General features: G+C 38.2%; 1 protein-coding gene across 1 annotated transcript in view; it reads left to right on the plus strand.

The window, feature by feature from the left end:
• Nrip1 (nuclear receptor interacting protein 1) overlaps positions 1 to 20,613 on the plus strand; it is a 180,594-nt gene that overhangs the window by 74,048 nt on the left and 85,933 nt on the right. Inside the window, exon 4 of the mRNA XM_029555784.1 lies at positions 17,001 to 20,607. Within this exon, the coding sequence (XP_029411644.1) occupies positions 17,324 to 20,607 (3,284 nt within the window). The 5' untranslated portion in view covers positions 17,001 to 17,323. The remainder of the gene's footprint in view (positions 1 to 17,000; positions 20,608 to 20,613) is intronic.

Raw genomic sequence — 20,613 nt, forward strand, 5'->3', positions numbered from 1 at the left:
TATGGCCTTTGTGTCAAGGAAAAGACAGGGTGTTTTAATTCTTTAGTTCTTCAACTGCTTTTCACTTTGTGTTGGAATCCTTTGTAGTTCAGAATAACAAGAGAATTTTTGAAAATGAAAAGAAAGAATAAGCCATATAAAAGGAACACTGGAGAGAGTCAGAAATAGAGAGGGGGGAAAATACATGCTTGCAGGCTGGAGTGGCCCTTAATCTAGTAGTACAAAAATTATGATTTGATTATACTTGATGGATGTCCATCTCATTCTAGATAATATGCAGTACTTTTGAACTTAATCATCTGGACTTTTGTCATTTAGCAAAATTGCAAAGTGGGAGAAGTCAAAGAGACAAGGAAGTGGGATACTTGTGTTTTTTCATAGGACTTTTTCTTTGGTGGATGGGAGAACCAGTATGATTGGTTTTCATGTGAAAAGAATTTCCTAAGTATGAGTATTTACTGGTCATAGTCTTAATTGGGTTTTCTTTTATGAATATGAAATTTTACATCAGAAATTTCAAACTCCAGCTGCTCACCATCCCTACCTACCTGCCTATACCCACACCCACGCATATGCATGAACATGCACACATATGGTACTTTTGTTATGTATATGTACTAATTCCACAGTCACTGAAGCTGCCTGGCTCATATGAAAATAAATATCTACTTTTAAATTTAATAGAATAGAGGGGAAATAGTAAAACAATTTAAACTATAAAGTTCTTCAACATCAGTAAGTTTCACACAGCTGCAGGGATAACTTGAGGAAAGGACATGTACAGCCAGATGGCCTGTGCTGGCCTACTTCCCATTCCTGCAAAAGATATGTTATTCCCTCCCAGGGTAACTCAGGGAAAGAGCTGATTATGGAATTAAAACAACCAATGTCCAATTAACCCCTGTTTTGGTCAATGTTTCCTACACAGTTTGAGTAATTGGCATACTTTCACTGCATCAGGGGAAGCAGCTGGATTATTGGCTAGTGCAGGCCTGTGGGAGTAAGATATCTGCAAGGCTGTTATCAACTCTGCTCCTACCAACTCTTAAGTATGACCTTGGACATCTTATTTACTTCTTTCTAGCATTAGCATTCCTCATTTGGAAATTGGAGATGCATGTTGCTCTTTAGCCATATACCAGAGGAAGTCACTACAGGAAAAGTGAGAGAACAAAGCACTGATATTTGCAGAGCTCTTTAGGACCATAGATAAAAAGTATAGTCTTACATAGGAGTGTAGTATCTCATCAAAGGTGTGATTACATGAGGCAGGGGGGATTTGTAGCAGATAATGTACCAGCTCTTCAGGAACCAGTGACAGAAGTGTCCTATAGCTTCTTAAAACAGGAAAGTTAGTCTCCAGTTCTGTGGGAATGACTTTTACCTAACCTTGTAACCAAAGTTAGTTTTATGTTTTGAGATCATTTAACACTATCTCTGCTTGTTCATATTATAAACAAGCTTACTGGGCCTTGAGCTCCTCATGTAATCTGAACATATAGCTTTAATCCCTCATGACCCTTTTTTGCCCTTGACCAAGAATAATGTCTGTGTGTGCATGTTGTGAAAGTATCAGACTCTGCAAGCAGGGAATATTTAAATATTCCTTAAAAACAAACAAATTATCCCATTTGTGTTACTAATAACAGGTGGGATTAGATTGATAGCACCTATTTGTGGTCATTTGTCTGTACTAGGTCAGGAAGAGAAAATCCACTGATCAGACAAGCTCTGCTTTTCCTTCCCCACTTCATGCTAGATGTACCATTTCAATAAAGAGAAAGCAAGGCCTTTGTTCAAGAGAACAGTTCCACAAGCTCAGTTCTAGGAGAAATCTGAAGGAACAGATTCTCAGAACAGATCAGTCCCCACTCTTCGTTTTAATAGATGTTAAAGAGTCAGGCTGCTTTTGTTCAGGAGTCATGGTAATGTGGCTTTGCAGTTCCCCATAATACATCCTGGTCTTCTCTTTTTTCCCTTTCTCACTATGTGAGGACCCCATTCTTTGCTCTCTGCATATTCTCGCTGTCTGTGTGTCTGTGAAGCATGACTTTATCAAGGCCACGCCTAACGAAGTTTTCATGCTCAGAATTCTAGATGCCAGAAGTCATTGGTCCATTTGGGACAGGATCTCAAGATTGGTTCCATAAGTTACCTAAGATGAAGGGCTAGAGAAAAAAAATGAAGTACAGCATCCTTCATATATGAAATTACTCTTTGCTTTAAATCTGTATTGAAAGATGATAAAATTAAGGCATTTTCTAAGCTAACTAGATTATTTCAAGTATCCAGATGCTTTCTACCAGTACACATATTGAATATAAAACATTCAACAGATAATTTTAAGCCTTTAAAGTATCAATCATGGAACTTAATAGGGGTACCAAGCAAGTTATGAAAAATTTTGAAAGCCAAGCATGGTGGCACATGTCTGTAATCTCACCAGTTGGAAGCCTGAGGCAGGATTATAAATTCATGGTCAACCTAAGAAAGTTCTCTGGTTTGATGCTATGTCATCTATAAATAACAGAATAGTTAACATTCATCAAATGCTTAGAAAATACTAATATATATTAGCTTTGTAAGGTAGATACTATTAATCCTTTTTCATAGTTTAAAGAAATTGAGCCCTACCATGGAAAGTTAAATTGACTGGAGTTACTGCAAGGTCAGAAATCTAGACTGCCTTCTTAACTACTGTAATTTGTGGCCTCTCTATTAAAAACAAGAGAGTAAAAAGCAGAGATGCTTTTAGAATAGGAAAAGCAACCCAAAATTCTCCAAGTGTTTCAAAAGTAAAATGCGTTCAAATCAATTTTGATTGTTACTGAGGTAGCTCAGTCAGCAAAATGCTTGCTACATTAAGCATGAAGAGCTGAGTTCTGTCCATAGCACTTATTTTTTTAAAAATGGGTGTGGTAGCATATACGTGATCCCAGTACCTATGGCAATTTGAAATAACCGGAAAGGCTAGAATTCCAAATATCTTGATTTGGTTTTGAATCAGCTGCTGATTGAAAAACAGTCAACCAATCTCTTAAAAGTTCCAAGCTTTAGTACCTTTGCTTGGTCAAATGTGAGTGAAGGTACATAATACATAAACCACCTTGTGAGGAGAACACGGGAAAATGTATGTTGGTGTTCCTTTGAGGAGGGGCTATATCTAAAAACTGCTGTGAAAAAGCAGAGCTTTAACAAAGAACAGTACACTTATGGTGCCCAAGAGCGTTTGTTTTCCTTTTATGTTCTTTGCTAGGCTCCTATCGCCAGTGGATTTTTTTTTTTTTTTTTTCCCAGACAGGGTCTCATTATGTAGCTCTAGCTGGCCTGGAACTCATTTTGTAGACCAGGCTGTCCTCAAATTCACAGAGATCCACCTTCCTCTGCCCCACTCCTTCTCCCACAGTGCTGGAATTGTACAAATAATATGCACAGTATGCCTAGCCATCAGTGGATTTTTTTTATCTGTCTTAGAACTTTACAAGTTGAGAGAGCTAGTCAGTGGCATATAACACTGTTTGAGAGGATTAAACTTCTTTGTGGTTCCTAAAGGACCAATGATCAGACTAAAAAGAGACAGATTCCAGGGCTGGAGAGGTAGCTCAGTCAGCAAAATGCTTGCTACATTAAGCATGAGGAGCTGAGTTCCATCCCCAGCACTTATTTTTAAAAGATGGGTATGGTAGCATACACTTGTGATCCCAGTACTGGGGTGAGCCCCAGGTTTCATAAGAGATACTGTCTCAAAATAAAGTGAAATGTATGGCTCCTGAGGAACAACACCCAAGGTTGGCCTCTGACCTCCATAGGCACTCACACACATATGAACATAGAAATGAATAACGGCATAAATAAAATGAGAGACAGATTCTAAGTCTGTTGCAAGAAACAATCTTACAGTGTCATTTGTAGTAATATAGAACAAGCTCTCTGAAGAAGTGTTAATTATGAGTCCCTGTGCTATATTGTGCCCAGGCTATATATATATATATATGGCCACATTTATTCCTCATGATGGTTGTATGAAATAAGTATTAATTTTGTGCATTTATACCTGGGCATTAACTTGCCCAAGGTTAAATAGTTGGTAAACGAAAGAGCCAGAAACTGACCCCAAAGTCATGTGAATTACAGAAGATGCCCCCCACGACCACCAGTTTCCAGAAGTGCAGTGGTTTGAAAGAGCTATAATGAAAACTTGAATTTGATATACAAATATGGGTATAAATAAAAAAGATTGTCTCAAGAAAAACTGACAGATTTGATTTAATCTTTCTTTTAATTTAAAGTGCTTACATTCTTTAATGTATAGTTGTTAGTTCGGTGATTAATGTTTTAAATGGGCATTAATATGTCGCTATCAAAAGCATATGTCACAAGTTATAGTTCAGTGTTAAATGTATATTGTTCATCTTTCTATAGGGGAAACAATTGGAAAGGGAAAAATGATGAAAATCATAATGAAACCAGTATTTTGAAACAGGCCTGTTCTTAACGTGGTCTCTACACATACTAGATCTTGGTCTCTACACATACAAGATCTTCCTAACCTAACCAGTACAGCAATATATTTTTGTATATTTTTAAAGTATACATCTGTTGTTTTTCTATCAGAATAGTAGTCACCACTCATGTAGGATTTAAAAAAAACAGACTTACTTCTGGAGTTTTTGCACATGAGGACAGAAAGTTGTTTGTGTGTGTGTTTCTGGTGCCGGGGGCTAGCATGAACCCAAGGCCTTGCATTTGCTAGACAAGCACTAAACTAAATTCCTAGCCCCAACCTTATTACCTTGTAATTTTTTTGATTTTTGTTAGTTTATATTCACAAGGAAAAAAGTCTTGAGTTTTGAGCCATATGTTAGAAATAACATCATATCAATTTAAATTTTGAGGCATCTCGTGCTTATGACAGCCCTCCCCTTGTTTAGCAGTACTGAGGCTCATGAGATTGACTCTGTATACTCTTCTTCTGCCACTCCTACCTCTGCCAAGTCCTGGGACACAGGGGTCACAAAGATGCAATTCTTGCCCATAAGAATTTAACTATGTACTGGGAGCCCAGGCATACACAAACAAAAACTGAAGTTTTGTGTGATGATTGAAAAATCCCGAGTGCAGTGGAGTCACAGTGAAAAACTACCCCTGCCTGCCTGTGAGTTAGGGGAGCTGCCTATGAGTATGTGCGTTTTTAACTGTGATGCCTTTCATCAGATGAGGATGATGGTAGGGATTAGATGGACACAGGGAGGAAAGGCATTAAGCAGATGCTTCTTTATTTCTCCCCTCTCCCACTGCTTCTACCCTGCTTGGTCATTTATGTCCTCATGTGCAATAATAAGAATTTCAATATAAAGCCAATTGTCCACTTATATAAATGCTGTAATTGAAAGTGCAGTATAAACAAAGAATACAAAGCAGAATAAAAATAATAAATATTGCTGCAAGAATTTAGGTGCTATTAAGTGTTGAACAAACTACTAAGCAGGGGAGCAATCAATACAGTCCATGTGTGCAGCCTGTCATATCCCAGGAAGGAGAGAAACCAGCCGGGAAAAAGTGATAATAGGTTTCCACTAAGCTAAGGTATTCAGTTCTTTAGCAATGACATAATTAATTTTATTAAATAATGTAAATAGTAAGTAGTTAAGTATTTGATTTGCATTATCTTAATTGTTGAATTAAAAAGTTGTTCTGAAATATTCTTAGCCCAATATGTGAATCACAAAGTCCCAACCTTTGTCACTTAGGTTTCTGCTCTTCCTGTTTCTCCTGCAGCTCACTGGAGTCCTCCTTTAAATCTGCCTACTACCTCTACCTCCGTCTATTTCTACTTCTGAGTGGCAGGTGCCATGGCCAGGGCTATCCACAGGCTGCCCCTTGGCAGAGACTGAAAACTGAACATCAGTAAAGATGCAGCACTTCCTGGCTGCAGCTACTGAGGTCACTTCAAATACTAGGGTATATGTACAGATGGGCAAGTGAGAAGTCAAAGAAAAGTAAGCATGGCAATTTCTTAAATAAATAGGAAATCATTTAAAGAACATAGCCTTCTAATTGTATGCCAATAGCTTCCGCTTGTTAGTTGAAGGGCATAGTTCAGTGTTACTTGCTGCATTAAAAAATAAAATATAGAACTTCTTCAAGAACATTGTGCATATAGTACCCTTGTTTTGTGTTGAATATCAAGGATACAGTCTTATTAGATTTATTAACTTTTTCCCTTTTAAAGGTATCATCACTATGCCTGTCTGTGCATGGATTGTGTTTACAGTGACTTTTCTATTTCTCTTTCACATCCTGGTTTTGAAACTTTCAACCTAAAAATTGTTGCATTCAGGGCCAGCACCAGCAAGAGTGATATCACATGAGGATGACCATTTCTGAAAAATAGTGATCTATCTGTTCACAGCAAGTTAGTGCATTTCTGCAGGCAATATGTAAAGAAGTGCATAGTTGTTAACTGATAAATGATCCCACTGAGCCGACTTGAATGATGTATTTTATAAGGAATTTTATTTGTTTTCAAAAAGCTACATCAATGGAACTTCCATTACTTGGCAGAAATAGATTGTGATAATTATAATTGATGAAAATTTATATATTAAACTTTGATCACAAGCTTATATGATAAATTGAAATTAACTTACAGGTCTCTGAATGGACTCTGTTCCCTTACATGTCCTTGATTTTGTTAGATAATTGCACCTTAGTAATAATTCCATTAAGAAGCACTTTTATTCCTATTGTTGATAATTGATGTTTCTTCCTGTATGTATGTTAGAAATTGTTGTGGAATATTGTGGAAGTACTATAAAACTTTCCTATAGAGCCAGTACTTACCAGTTGAATCTCTATATGGTCCAGTATATTGTGGTCCAATATATTATGGTCCCCTGGGGCCAGAGAGATGGATCAGCAGTTAAGAACACTGACTGCTCTTGCAGAGGACCCGGGTTTTGATTCCCAGCACCCACATGGTGGCTACAAACTGTCCTTAACTCCAGTTCCAAGGGAATCCGATGCTCTTTTCTGACCTCCGCGGCATTGCATGACATGGGTACACTCACATGCAAAAAAATACACTCATACACATAAAATAAAAGTAATAAATAAAATATATTTTAAATTCAGTCTCGTAGATTGAACATGTAAGGGAACAAGGTCCACTTAGGGATATGCAAATTAAGTTACTTTCAAAATTATCACCTTTCAGATTGGTAATAAACAAAACACAAGCATGTATATACATATACATTTATTCGCATTAAATTCATAATTCTGAAACACATCCAAAAATTTCTCTTACTCTGTGATCCAAGGCAATACATTTAGCAGAATCATGCTTTGTGATAAAAAGTATATGAAGACCTTGTCTTCATGATGAAGGGAACATTTTTAAGACAGAGTGTGCCCTATGAGTGAAGGTAGAATGTCTGCAGAGTGTACTAAAAACCATGGGAGCTTTGATCAAATGCCAGCTCTTACATCAGTTCTCTTGGTAATCTTTCTTGCTGATCTATGACCTTGACCTTGTGCTTCTGTCTGTATGTCAAATCTATTTTAGGGATGGAGAAACTGTAGTTGAGTTCAATAGAACTTATGCACCAATCTCAAAAGATGCCTCTGTGTTCATATTATAAACAGACAATTCCAAGAGGAAAAGATCCATTTTCCATTATACTCGTTATTTTGATAGAGATTAGAAAATATATATTTTTTAAAAGGGACAAAAAGCAGTAGTTATTTTGAAAAACTGTTGGGAAAAGTCATGAGAAGCTCTACTTTCTGTTAGTTTTAGATTCAGACTTTTCTTTTTTACTGGTGCTGAAGTAATTTTTGATTTGATTATTATATGATTATTTCTTTGCCCTTTCAAAGAAACTGTTGCTTCATTAAGAAAGGTAGTAAACAGATACTAATACTACTAACAAATATTATGTGTACTTTCTGTCATATAATAATTAGTTGTTTTCTCTGCATTTAAAAAATTATAGTTAATTTTATTTTTAGAAATGATAGAGTCCATGTTTCAAAGCAATATTATCTCAGGCATGTTGAAATAGAACTTGTCTGGCAATTTAGGTCTTTCTCTAGCCTCTTTGATTCTGATTTTTCTGATTCTTTTGATTCTATATTCTCTGATTTTTAACTTCATATCTCCAACTTTTCATCTTAATTTTGATTTTAAATTTTAGATAAACTATAGAGGATGAGCAAGGTGGTGAGATTCCTGAGTCTGATTCATATACATGTCTTCTGAGAATAATTCAGAATTTTTATTTTATCAATAGAATAGTCATTTCTGCCACCTCTCTGTATTTTCAAATTCCTAAATATCATCTTGCATTTTATTTAGTAGATAACCATTATGTAATAAACAAAAGTTCCAGTTGCATGTAAGTTCATATTTAACATTTAAACAAGGGTTTACATATCATAGCTCCACTAGAAAAAAATAGCAAAGATTAATAATTTGGAGAGGATTGGGTAGATTTCAAAACCATTTCCTTTTTCTGGAATTCACTAAGATGAAGATAAAACATATTGGTCAGGGTTGGGTTTTTGTATTTTTTTGTTTTTTACAAGTCTTTTACCAGTGCATTACTGTGGCTGAAATGATTGTCATTTTGTCAACTACAATTTAACAAGTTACTTGGAATCACAGAAGTAAGATTTTCGAGTTGCAGAGGTCCTGCCATGGAACACTTGACTTATTCAAGCTGTAATGTCTCTCAGTGAGTCTTTTTAAATGGGGAACTTGAGTCATCGTTTTCCTGTGCAAACAGCTAATAGGAAAGCTAAAGCTGATGGACCTGGAAGTTATGAGCAAATACATCCTTCGGCAAAATTCTGTAAGACCTCTGGTTGCATCAGAGAGCAATTTGGGCAGCTACACTGCATCCCTCAGTCAGCTCTTCCTGTTACCCGTCTCTGCAGTGGAACAGGGCAAGGACCAAGGCAAGAAACTCAAGTTCTAATTGCAAATTGTGAGGTCCTCAGTTGATCAAAATAACAGTAGGTTCATTTTTTTGGTGTTCATTAAACTGTCCAATTACACACCCAAAGATAACAATGAAAAGAAAGTTATCTTGGCATTCATATTCTTTAAAAAGACACATTTTTATGAGCAATTTTATGAGAGTGTATAATAATAACTTAATTTCAGGCTTCTTTTTTTAAAATAAATAGTTTATTGAGAATTTCATACATGCATATAAGGTGTTTTGACCAAATCCATGCCCACTCCCTCCCCTCCAACTCCTCCTATATCTCCCCATCACTTATTTCTGATAACTTCATGTACTCTTTCTTCTTTGATTTATTTATTTATTTTTATGGGGCTTTTGGATGCTCTAACATTCCCTCCTATGAAGAGGTAACCCTAAAATGTTTTAAGGACTAGATACAAGCTCCTAAATACTTTTGACATTTTTGGCCTTTGAAACAGATTATGTTCTTAAGAGGCCCAAGAACCTTTTGACTTTTAGCCAAGAAACTGGCTACTTTTCTTTGGGGTCTTTTTTTTTTTTTTAAAAAAAAAAAAAAACTATTTTATTTATTAGTTTTATTTTATGTATATGAGTGTTATGCCTGCATGTAAGTTAAGTGCACCCGTGTTGTGCAATGCCCATGGAGGTCAGAAGAGGATGTCAGATCATCTGGAACTGCAGTTACAGACAGTTGCTAGCTGCCATTTGTGTGGTGGGAGTCGAATCTGGGTCCTCTGCAAGAAGGATAGTGCTTTTAACCTCTGAACTATCTCTCCAGTCCCAAGTACATTTTCTTAATAAATGTCTATTGAATATTTATTGGTAGTATTTTTTTGTGTTGAAGAGTAACAAATTAAAACAGCAATTGCCAATAGGGAATCAGGGTGCAGACCTCTCTGGCTTCTTCCATGCTGAACAGGGATGCAGGGTGAGGCAATTTGAGTACCCCTTAAGTGGGTCTATCTAAAAGACTCCCGATTGCATAAATCTTATCTCTAGGGGGGAAAGAAAGTCCTTGAACTGTGACTAGGAGATGTGAAGGAGAAATAAAGGCAAGGGTAATTGGCATTACGAGTTCTAGACTGGGAATTAGAAAAAAGTCAGAACAGGGCAATTTTCAAATGTTCATATGAGAGTCCATTGGAATTTCTTGACAAGGGCTTCCAAAAGCATCCCTCTATTGGGTTCCTCCTCATTTTTCTTTTGTCTTACAAGGCTGGACTATAGAGTAATGGATTCAGGATTTGATAGCTGTTGGAGTGGTTAGAATCAGTGTCAGTTCCCTCTCAAAGGCTTCTTAAAGTAGTGCCTGCCCTTGAAAGTGAAATGGGTTTCTTGCAGACAGCAAAGAGATGGATTTTATTTCTTAATCCATTCATTTAGCCTGTGTCTTTTGACTGGGGAGTTCAGTCCATTGTTATTGAAGGTTATTATTGAAAGATGTATATTGGTTGCTGTCATTTTGATTGCTATTTGTGTTCTGTCTAATTTTGTGTTTCCTCGAGATTATACCTTTATTTATTTTCTTTCATTGCCCCTGGGGTATAGTTGTTTCTCAGTTCCTGTATTGCTTCAAGTATTCCTTGAAGGGCTGGCTTTGTGGACATGTATTCTTTCAGGCTATTCATGTCATGGAAGATTTTTCTTTCCCCCTCAACTATAATAGACATTTTTGCTGGGTAAAGTATTCTGGGCTGGCATCTATTGTTACGTAGAACTGGAAATACCTTGGTCCAGGCTCTTCTGGCTTTAATAGTTTGCATTGATAAGTCAGCTGTAATTCTGATGGGCTTTCCTTTGTGTGTGACTTGTTTTTCTCTTGCTGCTTTCAGTATTCTTTCTTTGTTCTGTACAGTTAATGTTTTTACTATGATGTGTCGTGGGGAGTTTCTTTCCTGATCCTGTCTATTTGGTATTCTATGTGCTTCCTGTATTTGTATCGGGATGTCTTTCCTTAATTTCGGGAAATTCTCTTCTATAGTCCTGTTTAAGATCTACAGACCACTAACCTGAAGTTCTTCTCCTTCCTTTATTCCTATGATCCGTAGATTTGGTCTTTTCACGGTGTCCCACGTCTCTTACATATTCCATTCCTGTGGTTTTTTTTTTTTTTTTTTTTTTTTTTTTTTTTGAATTTAGCATAGTCTTTGCTTGAGGACTCCAGTTCTTCAACATTATCCTTCAGTATTAATTCTGTTTTCCATTTTCATTCTAGCAGTGAGGCTTTCCCCTGTTGTTTCAAGTTGACTTATTGAGTTTTACACTTCCCTCTTCATTTCTGCCTGAGTTTTCTTCAAAGTTTCTATCTTTTTTGTGAATTCATTCAGAAGTTTATCTTCTTTTAGCTCTTTGTTTGTTTGTGTGTTCTTTAAATTCATTGAATTCCTTGATCATGTTTGTGATCGTTCTTTTAAATTCAGTATCCTGGGTTATCTCTAGGGGGTTCTCCTTGTGGAGCTCTTCTATAGGATTGGAGTTTGGTGGGGACATATTGTTTTGGCTTTCCACTTTATTATTCTTTCGTTGTGATTTTAACATGTGAATTTGTTGTTTATGATTCTGATATGAGAATTAAGTCGAAGTACGCTTCTGTTTGTATTATCCAGGTGCCTACATCCTTTCTTTATTGGTTATGTAAAGCTGGTTGGTACAGGGTTCAGGTTCTCTCAGTTTAATTTGGAGGGATGGCTTCAGATCAACTATTCAGGAGTACCCACAGAAGCCCAATTCAAGTTCCACTCAGGTACACTCAGGCTTCCTTCACCATGTGGAGGCAGGATCCAAGCACTCTCAGGCAGTCCCTGGCTTTCTCAGCCCCTATGCTAGAGGGAGGCCAGAGAAAGGGGCACTCTCTGGCAGTCTACTGAGATCAGAGCTGCTACACCAATGGAGGTTGAAACCCACCCTCCCAGGCTGTCTGCTGGGATCTCACCCTTATCCTACCAAAGCCACATCTGCCCTGGGCCTTGGGAGGGACCTCACAAAATCCCAGGTAGGGGGGTGGGTATGGCACAATTAGGGGTAGCTCACCACCTTGTGGAGGCAGAATCCAGGGGCTCTCAGGCAGTCCGCTGCGTTCTCAAGCCCTCTGCCAGAGGGAGGCCAGAACTTGGCATCTCTGGTGGTCTGCTGAGATCCAGGCTTATTCTTCTAGTATTCCATTGTTGTCCCCTGCTATGAAGTAGAGGTATGCGAATGTTTATTTTACTCTTCTTGAAAGATTCCCCCTCCCTCCCAGTATCTTTCTCATGATTATTTTGCATAGTACAGGAATCATTGTTGTCTTTACTTTTTAATGAAGCTTTAGGATGTGTTTCTTAAATGTTTTCTCCTTTCTTGTTCTATGAACTTAAGTGTTCTTTCTTTTTCTGTATTGTAACTTTTCATTGATTTTTAGCTTAAAAAGACATTTATGGGTTTAGTTTCATGTTGCCTTTTTTTTTTGCCATAAGGTCTCACTGTGCAGCACTAGGTGACCTGGAACGCAGATGGAGGCCAGGTTACCCTGGATCTCACAGAGATCTGCTTGCCTCTACCTCCAGAATGCTGGGTTTAAAGGTGTGTACCACACCCAGCCTTATGTTGATTTTTAAAACTTACTTAGCCCCATAGTAGTGGCCAGCAAGAGTTCTCTAAGTTACATACCTGGATTTGAGTTGTTTAGATAAAGAGTTCAGTAAGTTGGAATTTTCCTAGTACTTAAGTCTTTTTCTGCTAATGCTTGATGAAGCACTGTAATATCTTTCTTAACTTTTATATAAAAAGCACCTCTGAGGCCAGGTGTGCTGGCTCTTGCCTTTAGACCCAGCGCTGTGGAGGTAGAAGCAGAGAGGTATGTTATGATGTCAAAGCCAGCTGGTTTTCATAGTGAGTTCCAGGCCAGCAGGTGCTACATAGTGAGACCCTGTCTCAAATAAACATAAAAGTACCTCTGAAGGGACACCCAGTGGAATTCACAGTAGATAATGTCCAATAGAAGTTATCATTGAATGACACATTTATATAAGCCTTGAATTCTATATCTTTTAGCAACTAGAACCAAGGATCCTAATGTTCATTAATCTTTGTCACCGAAATGTCTTGAAATTTAGTATTTATATAGTTATTACTTGACAATAAAGAACTTCGTGGAAAAATTTTATGGAAACCATTGGAAGTCATAAGATATATTCCTTGGACTTCATTTAAATAGTATGCCAAGTGACATCATAGATATTTAATCATTTAAATGTGTTTGTAATAGAGAATTTGATTGCAAATAAGATATTGAATCTAAAAGCAGCTGGAGAGTGGTCTTTATTATTTATTTTCAAGCAAAAGGAATCCACATATAAGAATTCAATTATCTAACTTAAATCTTAGTACTTGGATTTTGCTGGGGTTTTTTTTATTTGTTTATTTATTTTTGTTTTGTTTTTGCAGTAATGTTAAGTTTACTATCAAATCTATACAATAAAATATTAGCAAGATGGATTAATACATTCCTATGGTGTAGCCAGAAGATTTTACTGTTTTAAAGTGTGTAAACGTTCAGTAGGTTTCCTTTTGCTTAAGAAACAGTTTCTAAATGGAGACTGTGAAACACTTTGCCGTGGGGATAATTTAACTACTTCAAAGAGTCAATATGGTGTCTATTTGTGAACTTTCGACATACAAACTCCTTACAATTCTCTTTTATTGATAGTTTCTTTTTAAAAAGCCACACTTCAACCTAACAATACTTTTCAGGTACTTGTTTAAATACTAAAGAATATGGCTTTTGAAAATATACTCTTGCAATTCAAGCATTTTGCTAAACATTTCATTGAAACACTTGTACCTGTTGAAACTTGGATCTTTCCCAGAATCTATCCATGCATATGGTCAAGATTCCGTGGAGTTCTTTCTTTTTTTTTTGAGAATGCTGTCTCATAGTAACCGCCCTTTCTTTCTAGTACATGCTATTGGACCAGTAGATTTTCTTTCATAAACCCTAAAAGGCATTTTTATGATTGTAAACATTAAAAAACCAGGATTAACTCCAGTTCCAGGGGACTCTGAAGCCCTCTTCTGACCTCTGCAGCATTGCACGACATGGGTGCACTCACATACATGCAGGCAATACACTCATACACATAAAATAAAAATAATAAAAATTTTTTTAAAAACCAGGATTTACTTTGGAATAATGTTAAGTAGTTGGACATGAATTACATCAAATGTCCATGAAATACATTAATGCCTAAAGGGCTGTCAGGGTTCTTTGGACCCAGTTTTAGTTTTCAAGAATTGTTTAAAAGAATATTTATATTCTTTTATAAAGTTAACAGTGGTGTGTGTGTGTGTGTGTGTGTGTGTGTGTTGCTAAGGATCAAACCCACGGTCTTGTGTATGCAAGTGGTACATAGTCACCTCATGAGTGTGCTTGTAATAGAACATAACATTGTATCCTACCATCACCACATGTATACATTTGGAACCATTTATAAACTGAAGGTACATTATGGAATTTTAGTGATTTTTTTTTTTTTTTTTTTTTTTTTTTTTTTTTTTTTTTTTTTTTCGGGAATTGTATTAGACTTTTTGTCACTGTGATAAAATACCACAGCAAAACAATTTAAGAAAAGAAAGACCTATTTTGGTCTGTGTAATCGTAGAGTATCAGAGGCTTTTTTAGTCCATCATAATGGAGAGTAGCACCCATCATGATGAACAGGAAGCAGAGAGAAAGGCTTGCTGTACTTCCTCCCTTCCCCCACTTTATTCCATAGGGACTCCTAGATTATGGGATGGTACTGCCCATATCCAAGGTGGGTCTGCCCTCTTAGTTAATCCTCTCTGGAAATGTAGCTCTCGCAGATACACCCAGGGCTGTGCTTCACTAATCTGGGTATTTCTCCACCTAACCAAGGTGGCAAAATTAACCACCAATTCACAGTGCTTAAAAAGACAAAAGGAAAATTAAAATTCCTAGCAAGATAACAATCCTGAAACAAGCTCTGTCTGTTATGCGGTCTGTAGTGTCACTACCGTTGTCATTTTCTTTTAAGCTTTTAGTGAGCACAACTCAGAATTCAATGGTTTTTTCTTTTCTGTCCTGAAAATTTTCAACAGCTGAATAGAGGGCAGAAATTTTCCTTGTTTCATAATTGGTAAATATTTTGCATTTTTAGATGAACTGTAGTAACCAATCCAATAAATGATGTCATCTCCAATATCATCTCTTTCCTGTCTTCAGTATTTTTCCATTTAATGAAGAGTTTCACATGAATTTGGTTGCTTGGTGTAGTGAAAGATAAAAGGATGCACTCATACACTCCAAGTGGAAAGTGGAAAGAGGCGGTAGAGCTCCTTGCCTCAATAAATGTTAAGAGCACTGAGGGGTGAAGTCTTTCTACTAGGTAACTAATCAGACGAAAATGCGATCTTTCTTGTCTTTAGAGCTGCATTGTTTTCTCACTCGTTCTTGAGAAAACCATCTAGAGAATTAAGACACCTGGAACATTGATCCGGCTGTGGTACACACCAGTCAGTAGCATTGCACTCTTGTTCCCAGTGCGACGAGTCTCTTTGAATTCATGTTCTGATTCGCCTATCTGAAACATCTTCCTAGACCAGCTGTCTTTGACATTCTGGACAGAAAAAAAACAAAAGACTTTTTTCACTTAAATTTTTTACAGCAATAAGAGCTTCTTGGAATCATAATTTATTACCTTTTAAACTTTTTTGTATTCATTAGTCATGTACAAAGAAATAATAGGGGTAGAGAGAAGAGAACTTTATACTGAGAATATTCTAGAAGTGTGGGTGCAGGGTCACCTTGCCTTGCCTAGTCCTAGTGCTCTTTATCACATCTTTTTTAAAATTTTATTTTATTTATTATTATTTTTTTTTTATTTTCTGAGTATGCATGTATTGCCTACATATAGGTAAGTGCACCCGTGTCGTGCAATGCCCGCAGAGGTCAAAAGAGGCTGTCAGATTCTTGGGCCTGGAGTTATGGACAGTTGTTAGCTGCCATGTGGGTGTTAGGATTCGAACCCGGGTCTTCTGCAAGAACAACCAGTGTTCTTAACCACTGAGCCATCTCTCCAGCTCCACATCTTTTTTTACATGTCTTTCACCAGTCCTCAAACAGATCAAGGCACAGATTGGGAGTTCAAGAGTTTTGTGGTATTGATATAATGAAAAAAAAACCTGAATACTTGAAATGCACTTTGCCTTATTATTCCTTTGAGTAACACTGATGAAGTTACAGTGTATGGTTTCAAATTGCTGATTCCACTTTTTTTTTTGTCTTTTTGAGACAGGGTCTCCCTGTACCCCCAGCTAGCCTGGAACTCACAGAGATCCTCCTCCCTCTGCTGGGATTAAAGGCATGCACCACTACACCCAGCAGATGATTCCACTTTTTAAGGTTCACATTTGTCCATAATTCAGAGGCTGATAGCGGGTATGCATATGGTTGAATATATTACAATTTTCTTTTTTAAAATTATTGTATTCAGTTTTATATCAAATGTGTTGTATGCACAATTTGTAATTAGCATAAGCCCCAGATAGAAGCAGCTTCATGAAGGAGTTTGTGTCAGAAATAAATACTAATAATCTGTCATCTAGTTTTTTCTGGTAAGGTAGGGTGTAAATAGACAGGTAAATGAACACTAATGTACAACATTACAGCCCCTTTGCAAATTCTATTCCTTTGACAATATACCAGAAATGGATACACTTTTTTAGAACATTAAATAATACTTGGCAACTTATGGATAACAACAGTGAGTATGAATAATATAATCGTCCAGATGTTCCAATGACCTTATTTCATCCTTCAGTTTCAATGAAATGGTTTTAGGGCTACCTACAAAAAGCTTTTCAGATGACTGCTATGACTATAATGTTCATGTGCGCATAGTATATAAGTATAATTTGTATGTATAAATGCATAATGCTGTATTCTATCCTTGTAGGTAATACACATGAGTCTAGTTCTACACATACTTAATTATTTTTGTTTATACTTTTCAGAATACGGACATGTGCAGTTGATGAGCAGCAAAGCAGTCCATCCACTGTGTCCCCTTGCCACTAAATACTGAAGTATTAAGGGAGAGATTCTGCTGCTGCTTCTCACTTGGTGACCAGCTCTGTGGTCTGCATTGAAGTTTGCCTGCCTTTTCTCTTGTCATTGCCAGAAGAAAAATCCTGGTCAGAATGTCACAGTGCATCCCTCTCTGATTGCTATGGATGGTGATAAACTGACACTTCTTAAAGTTGCATATCACCCACCAACAGAAAACCATTCTTTAAAGTGAATAGAAACCCAGCCCCTGTGAACACTTCTATTGAACATGACTCATGGAGAAGAGCTTGGCTCTGATGTGCATCAGGATTCTATTGTTTTAACTTACCTAGAAGGATTACTAATGCATCAGGCAGCTGGGGGATCAGGTACTGCCGTTGACAAAAAGTCTGCTGGCCACAATGAAGAAGACCAGAACTTTAACATTTCTGGCAGTGCATTTCCCACCTGTCAAAGTAATGGTCCAGTTCTCAATACACATTCGTACCAGGGATCTGGCATGCTGCATCTCAAAAAAGCCAGACTGTTGCAGTCTTCTGAGGACTGGAATGCAGCAAAGCGGAAGAGGCTGTCCGATTCCATCGTGAATCTAAACGTAAAGAAGGAAGCTTTGCTAGCTGGCATGGTTGACAGTGTGCCTAAAGGCAAGCAGGATAGCACATTACTGGCCTCTTTGCTTCAGTCATTCAGCTCTAGGCTGCAGACTGTTGCTCTGTCACAGCAAATTAGGCAGAGCCTGAAGGAGCAAGGATATGCCCTCAGTCATGATTCTTTAAAAGTAGAGAAGGATTTAAGGTGCTATGGTGTGGCCTCAAGTCACTTAAAAACTTTGTTGAAGAAAAGTAAAGCTAAAGATCAGAAGTCTGATCCCAATCTTCCTGATGTAACTAAAAACCTCATCAGAGAGAGGTTTGTAGAGTCCCCTCACCATGTTGGACAAAGTGGAACAAAGGTCATGAGCGAACCTTTGTCGTGTGCTGCAAGATTGCAGGCCGTTGCAAGCATGGTAGAAAAAAGGGCTAGCCCTGCCACCTCCCCCAAACCCAGTGTTGCCTGTAGCCAGTTGGCATTACTCCTTTCCAGCGAAGCCCATCTGCAGCAGTATTCTCGGGAACATGCTTTAAAAACACAGAATGCAAATCAAGCAGCAAGTGAAAGACTTGCTGCCATGGCCAGACTGCAGGAAAATGGCCAGAAAGATGCAGGCAATTTCCAGCTCTCAAAAGGAATGTCCAGCCATCTCAATGGACAGGCCAGAACATCATCATCCAGCAAACTGGTGGCTAGCAGGAGTAATGCTTCCACATTTCAGAACCCAATGGCTGTTGTCCCTTCTTCCCCTAAGAATTCGGGCTACAAAAACTCACTGGAAAGAAACAGTATAAAGCAAGCTGCTAATAACAGTTTGCTTTTACATCTCCTCAAAAGCCAAACCATCCCCAAGACAATGAATGGACACAGCCAGAATGAGAGAGGAAGTAGTTTTGAGGACAGTAGTACACCTACCACTGTTGATGAGTATTCGGATAACAACCCCAGCTTTACAGATGACAGCAGTGGTGACGAAAGCTCCTATTCCAACTGTGTTCCCATAGACTTGTCTTGCAAACATCGGATCGAAAAACCTGAAGCTGACCAGCCAGTTTCTCTCGATAACCTAACTCAGTCCTTGTTAAACACGTGGGATCCCAAAGTCCCAGATCTGGACATCAAAGAAGATCAAGATACCTCACAGAATTCTAAGCTGAATTCACATCAGAAAGTAACTCTTCTTCAGTTGCTACTTGGCCATAAGAATGAAGAAAGTGTAGAAAAGAATGCCAGCCCTCAGGAAGTCCACAGTGATGTTAAAAAGTTCAGTCCGCAGAATTACACAAGGACTTCTGTAATTGAAAGCCCCAGTACCAACAGGACTACCCCGGTGAGCACTCCTCCACTGCATGCATCAACCAAAGCAGAGTCCCCCATCAATCTTTCTCAACACTCTCTGGTAATCAAGTGGAATTCCCCACCATATGCCTGTAGTACTCCAGCCGCAACGCTAACAAATGTCGGGTCTAACCACTTGATGGACTTCACAAAAAGCAAAGAATCACAAACAGAGAAAGCGGCCCCAAATGAAGGAACACAGAATTCTGCAACATTCAGTGCCAGTAAACTGTTACAGAATTTGGCGCAGTGTGGAATGCAGTCTTCCGTGCCAGTAGAGGAGCAAAGACCCAGCAAACAGCTGCTGAGTGGAAACACAGATAAACCCCTTGGTATGATTGATAGATTAAATAGCCCTCTGCTCTCAAGTAAAACACAAGCAGTTGAAGAAAACAAAACATTCAGCACTCAGCCGGCAGGACCGGAACCAGGACTTCCTGGTTCTGAAATAGAAAATCTGCTGGAGAGACATACTGTCCTCCAATTGCTCCTGGGAAATTCCAACAAAGGGAAGAGTGAAAAGAAAGAGAAGATCCCTTTGAGAGATGAAAGCACTCAAGAACATTCAGAGAGAGCTTTAAGTGAGCAGATACTGATGGTGAAAATAAAATCTGAGCCGTGTGATGACTTCCAAATTCCTAACACAAACGTGCATTTGAGCCATGATGCTAAGGGTGCCCCATTCTTAGGGATGGCTCCCACCATGCAGAAGAGCACAACTGCCTTACCAGTGTCTGAGGACTTTAAATCAGAGCCCCCTTCACCTCAGGATTTTTCCTTCTCAAAGAATGGTCTGTTAAGTCGATTACTGAGACAGAATCAAGAGAGTTACCCAGCAGATGATCCAGACAAGAGTCACAGAAATAGTGAGCTGACTCCCCTGGAATCAAAAAACCTTTGCATGGTCCCTAAGAAAAGGAAGCTTTATACTGAGCCGCTGGAAAATCCATTTAAGGAAATGAAAAATAGCTCTGTCGATGCTGCAAATAATCACAGTGCCCCGGAAGTGCTCTATGGGTCCTTGCTTAATCAGGAAGAGCTGAAATTTAGCCGAGGTGATCTTGACTATAAGTATCCCACTGGTCATAGTTCTACCAGTGATAGTGAACATAGGAGTTGGGCCAGGGAAAACAAAAGCTTCAATGTTCTGAAACAGCTGCTTCTCTCAGAAAACTGTGTGCGAGATTTGTCCCCACAGAGGAGTAACTCTGTCATCGACAGCAAAAAGAAAGGACACAAAAACAATGTGACCAATAGCAAATCTGAATTTAGCATTTCCTCTTTAAATGGGCTGATGTACAGTTCCCCTCAGCCCAGCAGCTGTGTGGATAATAGGACATTTTCATACCCTGGAGTGGTAAAGACTCCTCTGAGCCCTCCTTTCCAGGAGCACTTGGGCTGTGTGGGGTCCAGACCGGAACCTGGACTTTTGAATGGGTGTTCCATGCCTATGCCCAGTGAGAAGGGACCCGTTAAGTGGGTCATCACAGATGTGGACAAGAATGAGTATGAAAAAGATTCTCCAAGACTGACCAAAACTAACCCAATCCTCTATTATATGCTCCAGAAAGGAGGCAATTCTGTTACCACTCGAGAAACACAGGACAACGAAATCTGGAGGGAGCCTTC

Source organism: Nannospalax galili, unplaced genomic scaffold, assembly GCF_000622305.1.
Source record: "Nannospalax galili isolate Female #2095 unplaced genomic scaffold, S.galili_v1.0 scaffold266, whole genome shotgun sequence".
Taxonomy (NCBI): Eukaryota; Metazoa; Chordata; class Mammalia; order Rodentia; family Spalacidae; genus Nannospalax; species Nannospalax galili.